Source organism: Podarcis filfolensis (genome assembly GCF_964270895.1).
Source record: "Podarcis filfolensis genome assembly, chromosome: 3".
Lineage (NCBI taxonomy): Eukaryota > Metazoa > Chordata > Lepidosauria > Squamata > Lacertidae > Podarcis > Podarcis filfolensis.
Genome location: NC_139606.1, coordinates 80,577,216 through 80,593,992, shown reverse-complemented (window position 1 = coordinate 80,593,992; position 16,777 = coordinate 80,577,216). Strand labels below are relative to the sequence as shown.

The window sequence follows — 16,777 nt, the reverse complement described above, 5'->3', positions numbered from 1 at the left end:
TGTAAAAATGCTTCATATAAATGATCAATTTGTCCTGCATGCAAAAGTCATTACTTCTATTCTAGTTTGTTTGAGGCTCAGGTACTGTCATAAAAAGCCAAAACAAATTCCTGGATTTATCTACTAGTGTTTTGAGCAGGTATTTTTATTGCCTGTCACTCACTGATTGTATGAGTTCTGGGTTTTGTTTTTTAACAGTGCCCCAAGCGTTCTGGCTAGCTTAAAAAGAACTTTCATGCTTGTGTTTTATTTCTTCCCCCGGGCTTAATTCCTCAGATGCTTCCTAGTTTGTCATGTGCTTCGACATTCTGTCATTATAAAGTGATTTTTTGGGGGGTTTGCCTCTTTTAATATTGCTTTAATTTAAACATAATACTGTTATATTCATATACTACTCAGACAGCTCAAGCACAGTTTGCCTAACAAATTGACATGAATTCATATGGACTGTTGAAACATCACAGAAAGGCCTAACTTTGATTAAGTATTGCTTCAGACTTGACACCTCCTCTGTCTTATTTTTATTTGAGATTACTTTTGATATTTCAGCTACCATTTGCACTGCATGTTTTTCATACTGGTTCCTTCAATGACTTTCACAGTATATATTGAAGAGTTGCAAAGGTTCCTTCTCCTGTTTATCTCCAGAGCTATGCTAACTTTACATTCTCTGGCAATAATTAAATGTTTGTTTGATGAAACATTTCAAAATATAGGAAAAAGTACGTTCACATTTATATTTCATAGCAATTTTCTTTGATTGTCAAAAAATGAAATTACCGTACTTCTAACTCTATTTGACGGTTTTTAGTTCTGTTTACTTGATCCAGTTGGTTAATGCCAACAGGATTTTGTCTTATCATTCTGTCTATGACTTACTAAGAATATATAGCAAATTTCACTGAGTGATAGGTCATACTAGGTCATACTAGGTCATACTAGGAATATATAGCAAATTTCACTGAGTGATAGGTCATACTAGGTCATACTAGGTCATACTAGGAATAGACCCTATTTATTTCAGTGGGTGGATTCTGAGTGACTAATATTGGATGTCACAAACTGTTTCTATTTCATGGAATGCTGCAGTGTGTACCTTTATAAGGTATGTTTTACAGGATATGAGAACTCATACAATAACAGCTCCACTTTCTGAGACAGGATATTTTTGTCCCTAAAGCAACTCTGAACATCAACTTTTTATTTAAAGTACCTACATAGGATAGCTTTCCTGGAGAACTCTTTCGTTGTTGGAATGCTCCTGCAGGCTATTCTCATATTTAAATATGCTTCTTGTGCTTGGTGGAACCAGTTTTGTCTTTGACATCTTTTCAAAAAATGTGAAAATTGTCAACATGTATAACTGAAGCAAAAAGACTGCTACTGGCATCAGTCTTTCCCTCCTTTTTGTGCACTTTACCTTGTATTAATCTCACTCTTCTGTGTCATAATTGGGATATTAATTTTAAGCATTCCTTTTTTATTAAAACAGAACTTCTTAATATCTTACTAACCTGTAGACTGCACATTGACTAAACGTGATTACTTCCCTCCCCTCAGGGTTTAGAATACTGTGAAGAAAGGTACAGCCTAGACCTCACAGGTGGAGTTTTCTCTTTAAGAGGGCAGACTAGCAACACCAAATTGATCGGTTGTCAAACAGTAGAGAAATTTCGAAGCCATGTTGACAGAGAAGATGGTATTAATGAAGGTTGGTACAGCAAGTATTAAAAAACTTACCATTAGAACTAAGAATGAGAACATGCTGTGTAAAAATCTCCTAATTCTGCATTGAGTATTCTGTGATAAATAACATTTTGGTTAATAATTTCAGTGCTGTATCAACAAATAATGATAAAGTAAAGGTTTCTGAACTGCTGCTCTTGAGCTGTATTTGTGTAATTGGTAGCTTCCAGCACTTTTATAGCAGTACCATCTCTTTCTTCCTCCTAGTCATATCACCTGATACAAGTGTATCAATCTTCAGCTGGCAAGTAAACACATATGGTCAAGGCAATCCATCTACCTATTTAGGTATATTTGACATAAATCGCTGGTATCATGCTCAAATGCCAGATTCATTAAGGTAAGAAATGGCAGCTTCTCTACATAGATTTTCAGAAATAATATCTAATATGTTAACAGCTTGTCTAACTATTTTTTTGGTCTGCTTTCTTAAGGCCTGGGGAATTTCTACACAATTGCCCCTATTTTGCATTATGGTCCCTGGATGCTGTAGTGAGCATGACTTCTCCACATCACATTCTGGATGTCTTGGTACATGAGCGAAGCTTAAGTCGTGGTGTACCTCCTTCGTATCCTCCACCGGAACAATTTTTTAACCCAAGCACCTACAACTTTGGTATGTGTACCGTCAATTACTTCTACAGGAACATGTTCAGTAAGACATTCAAAGATGAAATTTGTATTCTGTGTATCATTTCTAGCAATTAGGACTGCTACTACTTGAAGGGAATGTCTAGATGATTTGTTAGGCAAAAAATGCACAGCCCTTGCTCTATTGCAGGCAGTTCAAATGTCTGTTTGAGGGGAAAGCATTTTTTCTTCATTTTGTTTTTGGTATTTTTAAGGTAGAAAAATCCAGTTTTTTCCCCAGCTAACAACACATTGCTGCACTTTCATATGGAATTGGTTGTCTTAGTGTCACAGGGTACTTATTGGTTGTTACCAATAATATCATTGGTGGAAAAAGTGAACTCTTCTGTATAGTGGCTGTATAACTTTTTATGTGCTTTTATATTGTGAACTGCACTAGTATTTTATAACTTTCCCTGCACTATTTTAGAAAAGGCATTCATGTAGTCTGTATGTAGGCAAATGGGAGAAGTGAGATAGTTGAAGATGCAATCAGACTTAAGGAGGGGCCTTACTGAACATGAGCTGTGCCTGCCTCTGTTCTGCATATAATAAGCAGAGGTCCTTACGTAGTTGAGCGCTTCTGCTCCAAAGTTCGACACCCTTTCAGTCTCTCACCCAGCATGTAGGCTGCAAGCACATCTGCACATTTCTAACCAATCTCTCTCTACAAAATAGTTAATCTGTATTGCTCTGGGTCTCTTGCACAATTTGTGTCATAAATCGTATCTAGAGAAAAGCTTGGAAGTTGTCAGAATAGAAAACAAATAAGGAAGTTGTCATACCTTTCAGCTAATTGAACATTATACCTATTTAATGTTGCTGGTATCAATATAATCTAATGAAATTCTCTATTCTTTAGATGCCACTTGTTTGCTGAACACTGGGGTTGTTCATGTCACTTGCACAGGATTTCAAAAGGATGTAAGTTTTAATTCTCTGTTGCTCTCATTATGATGTTTTCCTGTTCACATTTTTACTAATTTTGGCAGTCAGCAGCATATAACATTTGGTAGAAGAAAGTTCGACCATGGCAGTTTTATTCTAATGTGTCTGAGAATGTTCACCGAAAGCAAGCAAAGGCCTTCCCAATCAAAAGTCAGATTGTGATTACCTGATTGTACTATACACTTTTATCAGAAGCATTCAATTCTGCACTTAATAATGACTTGGAATGAAGGTCAGTGAACTGAAACTGAATCCTGAGAAGGCAGTGTATGTAGGTAGCTCTCATCTCTCAGTAACTGGTATTCAGGCAGGTTTTTTTCTTCCCCTTAAAGACCAGATACGCAATTGATACTAGTTGATCCATAATTACCACATGAGGCTCAGGTGGCCTTGGTTGCCTAGAGCACCTTTTATCTGTTTTAGTGCTTTTGCCAACCTTGACTATTTTTGCAGCAGGATAGCTTTGTCATGGTGATTCACACTTTGGTTACCCTCTGAGTGGGATTACTATTATGTATTATATGTGTGGCTGTCCTTCAACATGATCCAGAAGCTTCAGTTAGTGAAAAAATCCAGCTGGTACAGCTAGGGTGGCCCATATTATACCTGCTGTGAAAGAATTTTAGTGGTTGCCTATTCAGCTCTGGGTCCAATTTAAAGGCTGGTCCTTACCTTCAAAACCCTAAATAGGGACCCAGACACCTGAGGGGAGTGCTTCTTCCCATTCCAGCCTGCTCATGACTTAAGACTGACCTGTTTGCCCAGGCATTTTAAATAGAATTTTAGTTGAAACTGCCTTTTGTTGTTGTTTAGCTTTATGCGTTTAGCCTGAATTTTTAAAAAGAAATGCTGTACTGTATTTATATGTTTTGTGAATTTTCATACTTCTGCACACTGCCCCTGGAAGATGATGGGTAGATGAATAACAGAATGCATAAGAGTGCTTTATGCAGAAGAGGCAAGCAGTCCTGCTTCGTAATAGGGTTTTCCTGATGCATCCTTCCCTCTAACCTTGAAAGGCTATTCAAGGAGACCCTCCACTGTGAAAGTTTATGTAAGTTGTAGGTGGAATAGAAAACAAGTGCCCTGTGTCTATGTGTACTCAGAGTGCTTTCCATGCATGCACAAGGTTCTTTGGATTCCAGTCCCCATGTAGTTCTAGTTGTATCCCGTATATCTCTAACAACAGTAGTACATAGGCTCAACAGTGAGCCACACCCCGAGTACAGACCAATTAAATGTCTCTATGGAGTGCTGCCAAAATGGTACTCAAGAGTAGTAACACACAGCCTTCCAAAAAAGTCCACAGAAGTTCCTGGCTCCAAGATTCTTACTAGCCTTCCTATCCACAGAAAGAAAACAATGAATTCTATAAATCTTCCCTTTATGGTTATAGGAAAAAGTGATAAGTATAACTACTACTCATCAGCCTTTGTTTTGGCAGGGAGTGTTTAATCTTTTTTATGACTTGTGTTTTGCAGTTTACTGCTGACAGCTTAATTTTTGCTGTCTTAATAAATAGTGTTTTGTTATTTACAGACATTGCATTTCTTAAAAAAATTTGGTGGTTCCTTAAATGAAGCCATTCCTGATAGTTATAACAGATGTCTTGTCGCTGGCTTGCTTTCTCCAAGATTTATCGATGTACAGCCTTCAAGTCTGAGCCAGGTGCGTCCATGACAAATACGGAAAAGAAAATGTCGTGTTTTCACAATGCCTCTCTTTTTAAACACCCAAATCTAGTTAAATTCAGATATTGTTCCTGATCTAGGCATGCATGAAAGTAGGCTTAAATGTGTACTCTCAGGACTCATTTTAATTGACTGTCTGGATCATTTGGTGATGCACATCCTTGTCTGACCAGTACAGTGGTACCTCGGGTTAAGTACTTAATTCGTTCCGGAGGTCCGTTCTTAACCTGAAACTGTTCTTAACCTGAAGCACCACTTTAGCTTATGGGGCCTCCAGCTGCTGCTGCACCGCCAGAGCAGGATTTCTGTTCTCATCCTGAAGCAAAGTTCTTAACCCGAGGTACTATTTCTGGGTTAGCGGAGTCTGTAACCTGAAGCATGTGTAACCTGAAGCATGTGTAACCACTGTATTATATAGTATTCATGCCTTTAACATCTGCATAAAAACTTTATAAATGGGACCCTGCCACAAAATGTTATGGAAGGAAGCACTTATTTTCCATATTCCAGATTTCTCCATATCTATGGGCTAGAGACACATTTTCAAATAGCTTTTCAGTGTAAACCAAGAACTGACCTATCCAGACACTGTGAGGATCCTTTTGATATCTGTTTTTCTTCCTTTTTCATCTTTTCCCAGTCACATTCCTCCATTCCAGGGGTCCTTTGCCTTTACCTTTACCTTTATCTGTACCTGTACCTGCTATAAGCATGAGAATACTTGAATCAGCATTAGGAGTGATTGATGAGTTTTTATTATTATTTTGTTTTAGGAAGAGCAATTTGAAGCTGTCTTGTCAGCTGCTATCCAAACTAGTTCCTTAGGACTTCTCACTAGCTTCATCAAACAGTGGACCTCTGAAGGTAAATAAAGTCTTACAATTTGATTAAAATTTCCTCTAGCACGTAAAACTTATTATCATAACTTCTGCTTTTTTCTTTCTTTCTAAGAGCAACCAGATTCTGCCCCTAATTTGCGCTTTGTTCTTGAATGGACATGGAATAAAGTGGTTAGCACTAAGGAAGACTTTGTTCGACTATGTAAGTAGTATGATTTGGTGGTATGAAAGTTTCTGTTGAGCATATTTAGTAAATGGGCTGGGTTACTTGTTCATCTAGTGATAAGGGAAAGCATGTTTAAACTCACTTAAACTAATATTGTCATAATTTTTGTCTTTGTTTTAAAAGGTGTCCCACTATTTGATGGGTCATCTAACTTTATTGGTCCACAAACTCTACAGTCTTTGCAGCACTGCGAGTTACTTCTTAGCAACCTTAGCACTGTTTTGAGCTGTTTTGTAATGGAAGCACAAGAACTCACAGAAAAAGGTGTGTAAATGAGATCCAATCTAAGGTGCACATTTTATGTAACTTTCTAATGAATAGGAATGTTATTCCCCCCCCTCCAGTAAGTCAGTTTATGTATGTGTATTTACAGCTGTTTTAAATTTCATCTCCTTGGTGAAGAGAGAGGGCCTCTATTTTTAAATTTTATTTTAATAATAATAACTGGTGTCTGATTGCAAAATCATAGGATGTTTATACCAAAAAGATTAAAGGAAAGCTTTTTCAGAATTTCTAGACTTTTAATTCTGGGTCTTGAACTTCTAATACAGTTGGCTTGGTATCTTTTTATGGCTGTACTTGGGATGGGAGTAGTATGTTTTAAAATCAGTCTGGAGGGAAGTAGAGCCAGAATTGACGACTCTGTTCACCAAGATGCGAGAAGGAATGCATACCCAAGTAGACTGTTAATCTACCAAGTAGATAGACGATGACAGTTTGCATTGTGACAGTTTACCAGTGAATGATCTGCTGTGATCTATCAGTGCTTTCAAAAGGATGCATTATGCTTAAAAGCTGACACAACTTTGTTGCTTTATTTTCAGGCATTACAGATCTGACAAATAAGCAGGTTGTAACCAGTCTCCTTTCACTGTATGTGCAAGTGGTCATCTGGTTCTGTCGATCCAGCCTTCTTCCAGAAAGTTTAGGTAAGCCTTTAAAAATCGTATTTCAGTTCTCGGACACAACTCAGTTGCATCAAAATAACCTGATACATGAACAAGCCTATCTTTAATTCTAATCCCATTGGCTAAAATTTGACTAATACAGCATTTATACTTTTCAGTGATTTGAGTAGCCAAGTGTTTGCAAAGGTAGTTTTCAAAAAATGTGGTAACACTGGTAGTTTCTCTGCTTCAGTAGAGTTCAACTGTTTTCAACAACAACAACAATGACATTTTATTATTTATACCCTGCTCATCTGGCTGGGTTTCCCCAGCCACTCTGGACGGCTCCCAACAGTATATGAAAAATCAAACATTAAAAACTTTCCTAAACAGGTCTGCTTTCAGATGTCTTCTAAAAGTTAGATAATCATTTATTTCCTTGACATCTGATGGGAGGGCGTCCCACAGGCCGGGTGCCGCTACCGAGAAGGCCCTCTGCCTGGTTCCCTGTAACCTCACTTCTCGCGGTGAGGGAACCACCAGAAGGCCATCAGCGCTGGACCTCAGTTCCGGGCTGAATGATGGGGGTGGAGACGCTCCTTCAGGTATACTGGGCCGAGGCTGTTTGTTCTCAAAATGCAGAGATGATCATTTCTCTGTGTTCTGTTTTTGTTGTTTTCATTCAACAGTGTTTTTAAAATGAGCATTTCTCTCTTGTTGGTAGATGAAGATATGCAGTTGTCAAAACCATTCTATAATTACCAACATATACAACATTTTTATGCTGGGTGTCGTCAGAAGCTGGAACGTTTATCAAGGTAATCTCTTAGTAAATGAAGTTTCAAATTACGTCGTAGCCTATGGGTTTTCATTATCAGGGAGATAAGCACCAAGGTGTAGGCAAGATTGCTTAAGGGACTCTCTTTCATTTCAAAAATTGCAAAACGTTTGCCTATGGACACTCATTGTTTGCAAAATACTTATATAAACATTACTTCTACAAGCCCTATAACTGCAGTTTTTGTTCTTCCCTTCTCTTGTATTGTCGAACTGTAAGCTGTTCTGCCAGGATCTGTTGTAGCATGTAATAAAAATCTATGCCTAATAAAATCCAGCTGCTTCCTATATTCAGGAAAGCTTAAATTGGTTTTAATGGCTTTACAGAAGGAACGTCTGCAGTCAGAGTGAGGAGCCTCAGGCCAGGGGACCAAATACATTCCTCCACTGTGTATGACACTTGGGACTCTTCCTAGCCACATGCCCTCTCCCAAGCTATACCCTTCCCTGACCCTGTTTCGAATGCCACTTGAATGTTCTCCTTGGCTAGAATGTGTCCTTGAACTCTGAGGATACCTATTGCTTGCCTAGATGGAAGAATAGGGTATGTGTGTGTTTGTGCATAGAAACTCGGCTACTTTACTAAGGTAAAATTTGCATTCATTGTCCCACCCACTTTTTCCTCTGGCCTCACCCACCACTGACATGCAGCTCCCAGAAGGTTATACAGAAGGGAATGTCACTGTCAGGCTGAAAGGTTTCCTACAGAGATTCCTGTACCAATGCATTCAAGTTTTCAAATTTTGTTTCAGATTTCTCGCTCTCTATGAGAGAACTCTAAATTGCACAGTCATTTAATAGAAATGGTAAATATGCTTTCAACATCTGGGAAATAAGTTTTTTTTAAAAAAAACAACAACTTTTTTTTATTCGTAGAGGCAAATGGAACCCTGATTGTTTGATGATTGATGGATTGATTTCCCAGTTAGGCCATTCCGTAGTGAAGTTGTGGCAGCGAGATGATGGAGGAACAGGAAAATACCCTCCTCCTACATTACATGTAAGTATGATTGGTGAAGATTTTTTAATATTTTAACAAATTGAATACTGTACTTAACTCAGTGTGTTCTGCATTATAGGCACTACTTGATCTCTACTTACTGGAAAATATTGAAGATCTCTACAAGCATGCAACTGTATCCTTTCAACGACTTAAATATAATGTTGTCTTTAAAATACATCATGGCAATTCATGAACGTGTATAATTTAAGGCGTATGATGAAGAAAACGTAAGATGTCCAAGAGCAAGGAATTGCAAAAAAGAGCAGTATCTGCCATCTCATGGACTTAGAGAATATCAACCTGAGGACTGTGCTACAATGTGAAGAACAGAACCGCCAGTCCTATCACCTGTGCATGTATTGCACACCATAACCAAGGATCTCAAATTACTAAACTAAATCATTATTTAAAAGCTTTACAGTTTTAGCTTTTTCTACTCCCCCCATACAAATACAAATTAATTGTATATATTATTTTTGGGACCTCATAATTTTCACATAACCATAAGCATAATCTGTTTCTTGAAATATAACCTTTTTACATAAACTGATTCAATTCTTATTGGAATAACATTGAGTTGATTCTCTTCCCCCACCTCACCCCAGCTTTTTATGTTGGACACTTTACTCTGCATTTCTCTTACTCTGGTGAGAAACCCTCAGATCTCCCAGACCTCAGTCTGAACCACAGGGGAATTTATAAAGCAAGCACGACATCTTGCTGTGCTGCATGTGTAGCTCCTTTTAAGTCTTTCTGAGGCTCAGTTCTTTGTTTAGGGGGGAGGTGCAAGTGTTTGTCTTTGTAGTTTCACTTGGCTGCTAATCCTCAGCACAGTGTCATAGGCAATAAATAAGCTTAGTGACCTGGGTTGGTTGCATCAACAAATTTTGTTTGGCTATCAAGGTGATGCAAGATGCACGGACCTCTAGTTGGACACTATATAAAATTTAAATATTTGGCAAATCTCATTGTTACAGGCAGCATCCTAATTCTTTAGATATCTCTTAATTTTTTTGCTTCATACACAAAGTTAAGGTTTGTCAGCTACCTATGTCAAGCATTGCTTAATTCTAGCATTTTTCTCCATTGTAATGCAAGTTCTTGCTGTTAAATAATTGCTGCATTCCAAAAAAACTCTGGGATATTTGTATATGTTAAATAATATTGTTTTGCAGCACTGTATTCTCTCAGTCAGGATGTCTGTTACAAATCTACTTTACTTAAGCATAAGGTTATAGTTATATAGTTAAAAGATGTGTAAGCAAAATGAAAATAACAGCTACTGCTGTTCCACAAGGGCTTTCAATGGAACTCATGCAGTTTTCTAACAGGTTCCCTAGCAGTTTGCATGCTTCAACTCAAATAAGTGGTTGAGCAAACAAGAATACAGTATACTTGGACTTTGGTTGTTCTCATGCAAATCACCAACATAAGATATTAATTATTGGAGACAAAAAACCAAAGGAAGAAGCTGCAGGAAAGATGGTTTTATGTTGTACAATGTGTCTGTTCTAGCACGTCATAGAAAACAAACTCAAATAATGATTGCCCTTAATATTTATAATTAGACAATTTATTTACTATTGGACATCATGCATTCCTGTCCAAACAAGGCTGATACTTCAGTGGGCTCCTTCCCAACTGCATTTGCAATTCCTATAGGTCTGGTTAACTTAATCCAAGGTTTTTGGTGTTTGGATCACAATGACTTTGAGGTGGGTATATAAAGTGATAATTCATTCATCTGTCTAGCTCAGTGGCAGTGGCTGTTCAGGATTTCAGATGGGGTCTCTCACGGCCTTAGCTGGAGATGTTGAGAATTGAACCTGGGAACTTTTGCATGCAAAGCAGATAGTCTGACACTGAGCTATGGCCCTTCTTCAATTTAATGGCATACTAATTGAATAAAATTATAATGCTTTCTAGTACAATGGTTTCTGTATTAGCTCTAGATTCAGGATCATAGTGGGCTGATGCTGCCAGTAGCTTATTCGCTTCAGCAGTGTGGGACATGACTATTACCCTGGCAACAGTCCCTTTCAGTGTAGATGGGGAAAGAATTAGAAATCATCTGGCTTTGAGCTGTCAGTTCTCAGCATCACTGCACTAGCTATACTAACACTAACTGACCTGCTTACAATGTCTTGTATAACTTGCTTTAGTGGGAGCACAACTAACTGGTGGCACTATAGGACAGATCTAACTGTCCTATAGAATTGGTGTATATGTTGAATTCCATAATTTCATTTCAGTGTAGAAAACTGTTTAGTAGAAAATAGATTGAAAGTGCACAGGAGGTTTCTGAATATTGTCTTGTATTCTTGCAGAATTCCCTGACCTATCTGTTTCATCCAGCTACAATCAGATTGCCTTGGCAGCACATAAGGATAATTCAGTTCTTGATGTGTCAAGGAGAGCACAGGCGAGCCCTCCGATACATACAAACAATGAAGCCATCATTGATGAGCAACAGTGAAGTAACACTTCACCTTACTGTCTTGCTGTTTAACAGGTGAAAAAAGTGCAGCATTTATTTTTACTCTTTGTGATATCACTGTATTCAAGAAGAAAAATGTTCCCCAGTTGATAAGATACTAATACTCATTTTTATGGTATTGGTGTGCTTTTTAAATAAATAAAATAAAATAAAATAAATAAATGCCATGATAGCATGTATTGGATGAACACCTACATCCTTGGCACATCTGTAATACTAATTTTTAATGCAATTTTCCTGTAGCAAAAATATCTGTCACAACATTAATCTACTTTTCAAAAATTGATTGCAGTTGTATGGTGGAAGCTTGGAGTGTGCTGCGGCAGCATTCTACTCGGTTAAATGTAGAAGATATGCTTAAACATGTATACGAAACCTGTCAGGGGCTGGGACTGATGGAAGATTTGCTAAAGCTACCATTCACAGAAACTGAACAGGTAATCTTGGGGATGAATAACTTCTGAAAGTACAATTCTACTCCAAAAAGTGATTGGAAATCTCATTGACACTATGTACATGTGTGTTTGCATAATTAGACCCTTATTGCTCCAGAAAAGGAAGCTTAATATTCTAAATCCTTTTTTCCCCTTAGGAGTGTCTGGAGAAGTTCTTGAGGACAAGCGCTGGTGTTAACAATCATGAGTTCCTCTTAGTTCATCATCTTCAGCGTGCCAACTACGTTCCTGCGCTACAGCTGAATCAATCACTGAAAGCTAATCTCATGGTAAGCCTTAATATTTTTTAATTGATTCCATTTATGAATTGCTTCCCTTAAAATCTCAGGTGGGTTGAGGAGTGGCATGGAATGGCTGGAATTCTGAACCACAGCACTCCATGCACAGCATTTTGTTTCAGGTCCCATTTATTTAAAGTTAATAGTGATGGAAACACTGAACTAGGGAGGGCATTCCACAACCAGGGAACCACCACTGAAAAGACCATGTCACAGGTCAGCATCAACTACCACCAAGGCCTCACCTGCCAGTTTTGGGGGCTGAAATTTTTGATAGGTACTTGGGTCCCAAGCCATTTAGGGCTTTATATGCTAGTGCTAACACCTCAAAATTGTTCTGGTAGCTCACTAATCTCCAATGCCATGTTTTCGGGATTGGTGTTAAGTGGTCTCTTCAGAGTGCCCTGCTTGCAGCTTTATTCCGCACTAGCTGTATCCTCCAGATTGTCTTCAAGGACAGGCCCACATAGAGTACATTACAGTAGTGCAATCAGGAGGTTACTAGAGCATAGACAACTGAGACCAGGCTGTCTCAGTCCATGAATATCGGTTGCTGGTGGACCAGCCTAAGCTTGAGCATACTAGCCACAGAAGGCACTTGAGATTCCATTGAGAAGTTTGAATCCAAATTACAAACCTGATCCTTCAGTGGAGCAACTTATCCAAGAACAAAGGATGTACACATATCTCGCAGACATGGGAACCACCCACCCACAACACTTCCTCCTTATCAGGACTGGTCTCCATTGTTTCCAGACACCTGACCAACACCTTCACAGCCTCTCCTGGTTCTGATGGAATGGAGAGATAGAGTTGTGTGTCATCAGCATGCTGATGACACCTTTCTCCAAATCCACAGATGACAGCTCTGATCTATCTGGTCCCCCACCTCTGCAGAGGGAGTCATTCACAGTTAATACAAACCTCATCAGGGTTTGTATTACCATATTTTTCAAGTTTAAAATTGGGGGTCGTCTTATACATGGAATGTTGCAATTAAATATATAAATAAATACATGCCGCCATCCATATTATTTCCCCCCCAGCCTCCCCTCACTATTGAACTCATGACAAACCCTGGTCTGATACTCCCCCGCAGCAGCCCCCACATTGTGCTTTCCACCTGGTTCCCTCAGTCGCTCCCTGGCTACCCAGACCCCCCATTCCCCAAGCACACTCACTCAGCAGATCTGGCAGTCGCAGCACCTCGCAGCGGCGGAGGAATCCGCTCTGGCGCCTGGGGAGGGGTGAGCTTGCCGGAGTCTGCCTGCCTCCTCCCACTCAGCCGCCCTACAGCTGGGGGGGGGGGGAGGCAGTGGGCGGACCATTTAGGCCAAAGGGGCAGAGTGCAGTTTGCTACCCTGGGTGTTTGAGAGCGGGGCAGAAAAAAGCAATTAGACTTCTGCAGCATACAAATTCCCTCTCAAAGGGTTCTTTAGCTATGATTCTTGCATTGTGGCGCTGACCAGTTCCCGGCCGTCGGGGACATGCTCTCGTTCCAGCTCAGCTTCCCAGCTCTGCTCCAGTGCTGCCGCCACTCCAGTTCTTATACTGCACGTTATAATAATGCTGACTAGCTCAAAAAAAAAAAAAAATTACCTACCGTAATTACGATACCAAATATATTGGTAAAGTTGTTATGTTTGTTGTTTCAATATACGGTACTAAATATACTGGTATACTGAATATGTAATAAAATATCAAAGTTCTGTTTGGTGTTGAAAACATTTCTTAATTTTGGGCTCAAAAATAAGGGCCGTCTTATACATGGGGGCATCTTATACACAGAAAAAGACGGTATATTATAACAAGGTAATATTCACCCCCACCCCCAATCACCATATTCTTTCTAATATCTACTATAGCAAGAAACAGATTTTGATCATGACCTGAAGTATGTCGGGCACATGCTGTATTGAGACAGCTCCATGGTTGTTATGCAGCCATGAAGTGCTGACTGGTCCAGACAAGGCAGCATCAATGTGGATATGTGTCCTAGAATGAATTCTTCTAGGACACACTATAAAGGTTGTTTTACCCTCAATGCTCAAGATAAGCAGAACTGCTTGTATAAAATAGACTGTGGGTATGTGGGGTAGTATTAGTACAGTATTAGTCTTAATACAAAGAGACCCTTTCAGCATCCAGGTTTATCCATGATTATAGTTTGCATGGGACGCGGGTGGCGCTGTGGTCTAAACCATTGAGCCTCTTGGGCTTGCTGATCAGAAGGTCGGCAGTTTGAATCCCCACAATGGGGTGAACTCCCATTGCTCAGTCCCTGCTCCTGCCAACCTAGCAGTTCAAAAGTAGATAAATAGGTGGGAAAGTAAATGGCGTTTCCGTGTGCTGCTCTGGTTTCGCCAGAAGTGGCTTAGTCATGCTGGCCACATAACCTGGAAAAACTGTCTGCGGACAAGCACCAGCTCCCTTGGCCTGTAAAGTGAGATGAGCAGCGCAACCCCAGAGTTGTCTGCGACTGGACTTAACTGTCAGGCGTCCTTTACCTTTTTTAATATATAGTTTGCATAATGTACTGTTGATCTATTAATATTTGTCAGAAAAATCTTCCTATCCAGCTTTAAGAGCTCATGAGTAAGCAGTTCTATACAGTTTGACTGTGGAACTAGCTCTCCTAACCCTGGGTTTACTATTTCATGTATTTCTGTAAAGTATTAACTTAAATTCCTCTTATCACTCCTTTCTTAAACAGAATGATCGTGATCCCCGCTGGCGAGAGAGATCAGTTGCCAGAAATTCCATATTAGACCAGTATGGGAAAGTTCTACCCAGAGTACAAAGGAAGCTTGCTGTAGAGCGAGCCAAGCCTTACCACTTGCCAACTTCACTACGGCGGGAAAGTAAGTATTTTCAGTGTGTTGTGGTGAAACCTTTCAAAACTTGCTTTGAGTGTTTAATGTTGTTTTTTCTTTTTCTTTTTTTAAGTTTTAAGACCAAAACCACTGTCAACAGTTGCAAAGAAAGTTACTGCAGGAAATGTCATCACAAAAGCAACTTTAATCAATAATGTACTGTCCAAAATTGGAGAGGTATGGGTGGGAACTGAACAGAAAAACAAGTCATTTCAAAATGATATGTAAGTATTCATTTTGTTGTCCCAGAAAATTACTGCAGCTTAAGTTGCCCAGTACTAAAATAGGAGCTATCCATATTCTTCACCTGCTTTCCATTGACCATAATGAATAGTCTATTACAATAGTGTTAATTTTTAGGGTAGAAACTTTGACAGATACCAGGCCCCCCCATTACATAACATTCTAAGCAGTGTGCTGCTCTTTTATAATAGTTTTGTATGAAAAGAAGGCGGAATAAGGTTGAGCCAAAAGAGTTGAAAAGGCAGCAACTCATTTCTTAACCTTTGCTTCCTCACCCGAACTTGAACATAATTACCTGGCTTCTGACTGACGGTGTGCTTTATTTATTCCTCTTTCGGAAGACAGTACTTGTGCATCTAGTGGTTTTCATGAGCTTGTCACTCTCGTGTTTTCAACTCCTAGAACTGAAGAACAACCACCTACAGTGGATTCTTGCACTGACACAGAGATACCAGATCCATTTGTTGGGACACCAGCTACTAAATCTTTAAGAAAATGCTCCAGGTAAAATTTTTCAATAGGTGTTTGTATCCTTTAGGTGCTTTTCAGTCCTGTTGAAAACGTCAGTTGTAATGAGTGAAAATTAGTTTTGACAGTTGCCTTGAATTATATATTTTTTATGTGGGCCCTTTTTAAAATGGAAGTATATTCACAGTGTCCATGCTCAAAAAAGCTTCTTCTTTCTTTTAATTCTAAACTAAAATGACAGGTGAGCTGTGATAATTTATTGATAAAAGCATAAAGCAACTTCAGATTTTAAAATCAGAAAAGCCTAGATGAGTCATAGTGGTAGGGCAGGGATGGCTAAAATATCCTCCTGTTTATGGCAACACCATTTTACATTTGTATTCTGTTTGTTAATACAACTTAATTCTTAAACGTTTTGAAATGTTTGCAGATTGCTTGACTTGGTGGTCCAGCCTATTCCTCTTGATTCACCTTCCCTTCGAAGCAATCTGCACATGTCGCCAAGAGCATCTGCATCCTGTATGCTTTCTAGTCCATTGCATTCCAGCCCTCGATGCTCCCTATACAAGAGCAGTAGAAGAGCACCTGAATTAAAGCTCCTAGAAACTCCTCTGGTTGTTAGGGTATGTAGAATTGTGAAGGTTTCATGAACTTGTTTGATGCAGAGGCTGAAGTGCTATGTAATTAGTGGGTTCTGCCTCCCATTTTGACGTGTTTCCTCCTCTTCTTAGAGAGCTAAAGCTTTGACGTCTACATCTTCCTCTGGCTTTCCTGGTTTTACTCCTCAATCTATTTTGAGATCCAGCCTTCGGACTACTCCTTTAGCTACTCCAACTGCATCTCCAGGAAGGTCTATCACACCCCCTCTGCGTGCAAAAGAAACAAAAATATCATTTATGGAAGAAAGCAAAGCTTCAGGATGGACTGCTGGGGTAGGTTGGAAGAAACAGATGCTGGAAAGTAGAACGTTTTGAGCCATATTCAGAGAAGTTGATAGTTGTGCAAAGGACCTTAACTTTCTGCTTACCTTTTGGCAAGGTGGGCTTTAGTTAAATCTGGTTTATATATATGCATACATTGTGCATTTTAGGTTCATCTTTGTAAGTCACTTTCAATTTAACTTTTCTGGAATGAAGTATAAATAATAAAACAGCAG

The 16,777-nt window shown here is 39.2% G+C and overlaps 1 protein-coding gene and 1 long non-coding RNA gene across 4 annotated transcripts in view; one reads left to right on the top strand and one right to left on the bottom strand.

The window, feature by feature from the left end:
* The window catches only part of LOC310758314, an 80,159-nt gene that overhangs the window by 31,669 nt on the left and 31,713 nt on the right, over positions 1-16,777 (bottom strand). The gene's annotated exons all lie outside the window — the stretch shown is intronic.
* The window catches only part of AHCTF1 (AT-hook containing transcription factor 1), a 51,826-nt gene that overhangs the window by 23,007 nt on the left and 12,042 nt on the right, over positions 1-16,777 (top strand). For all 3 annotated transcript variants that reach the window (XM_083604168.1, XM_083604166.1, XM_083604167.1), the window contains exons 8-28: positions 1,561-1,711; positions 1,954-2,086; positions 2,181-2,362; positions 3,239-3,300; positions 4,864-4,992; positions 5,789-5,879; positions 5,967-6,056; positions 6,204-6,344; positions 6,905-7,009; positions 7,692-7,785; positions 8,681-8,804; positions 8,884-8,940; positions 10,376-10,522; positions 11,135-11,319; positions 11,597-11,741; positions 11,897-12,028; positions 14,751-14,898; positions 14,984-15,134; positions 15,556-15,657; positions 16,052-16,244; positions 16,353-16,553. In XM_083604168.1, coding sequence (XP_083460294.1) covers positions 1,561-1,711; positions 1,954-2,086; positions 2,181-2,362; positions 3,239-3,300; positions 4,864-4,992; positions 5,789-5,879; positions 5,967-6,056; positions 6,204-6,344; positions 6,905-7,009; positions 7,692-7,785; positions 8,681-8,804; positions 8,884-8,940; positions 10,376-10,522; positions 11,135-11,319; positions 11,597-11,741; positions 11,897-12,028; positions 14,751-14,898; positions 14,984-15,134; positions 15,556-15,657; positions 16,052-16,244; positions 16,353-16,553 — 2,763 coding nt within the window. The remainder of the gene's footprint in view (positions 1-1,560; positions 1,712-1,953; positions 2,087-2,180; positions 2,363-3,238; positions 3,301-4,863; positions 4,993-5,788; positions 5,880-5,966; positions 6,057-6,203; positions 6,345-6,904; positions 7,010-7,691; positions 7,786-8,680; positions 8,805-8,883; positions 8,941-10,375; positions 10,523-11,134; positions 11,320-11,596; positions 11,742-11,896; positions 12,029-14,750; positions 14,899-14,983; positions 15,135-15,555; positions 15,658-16,051; positions 16,245-16,352; positions 16,554-16,777) is intronic.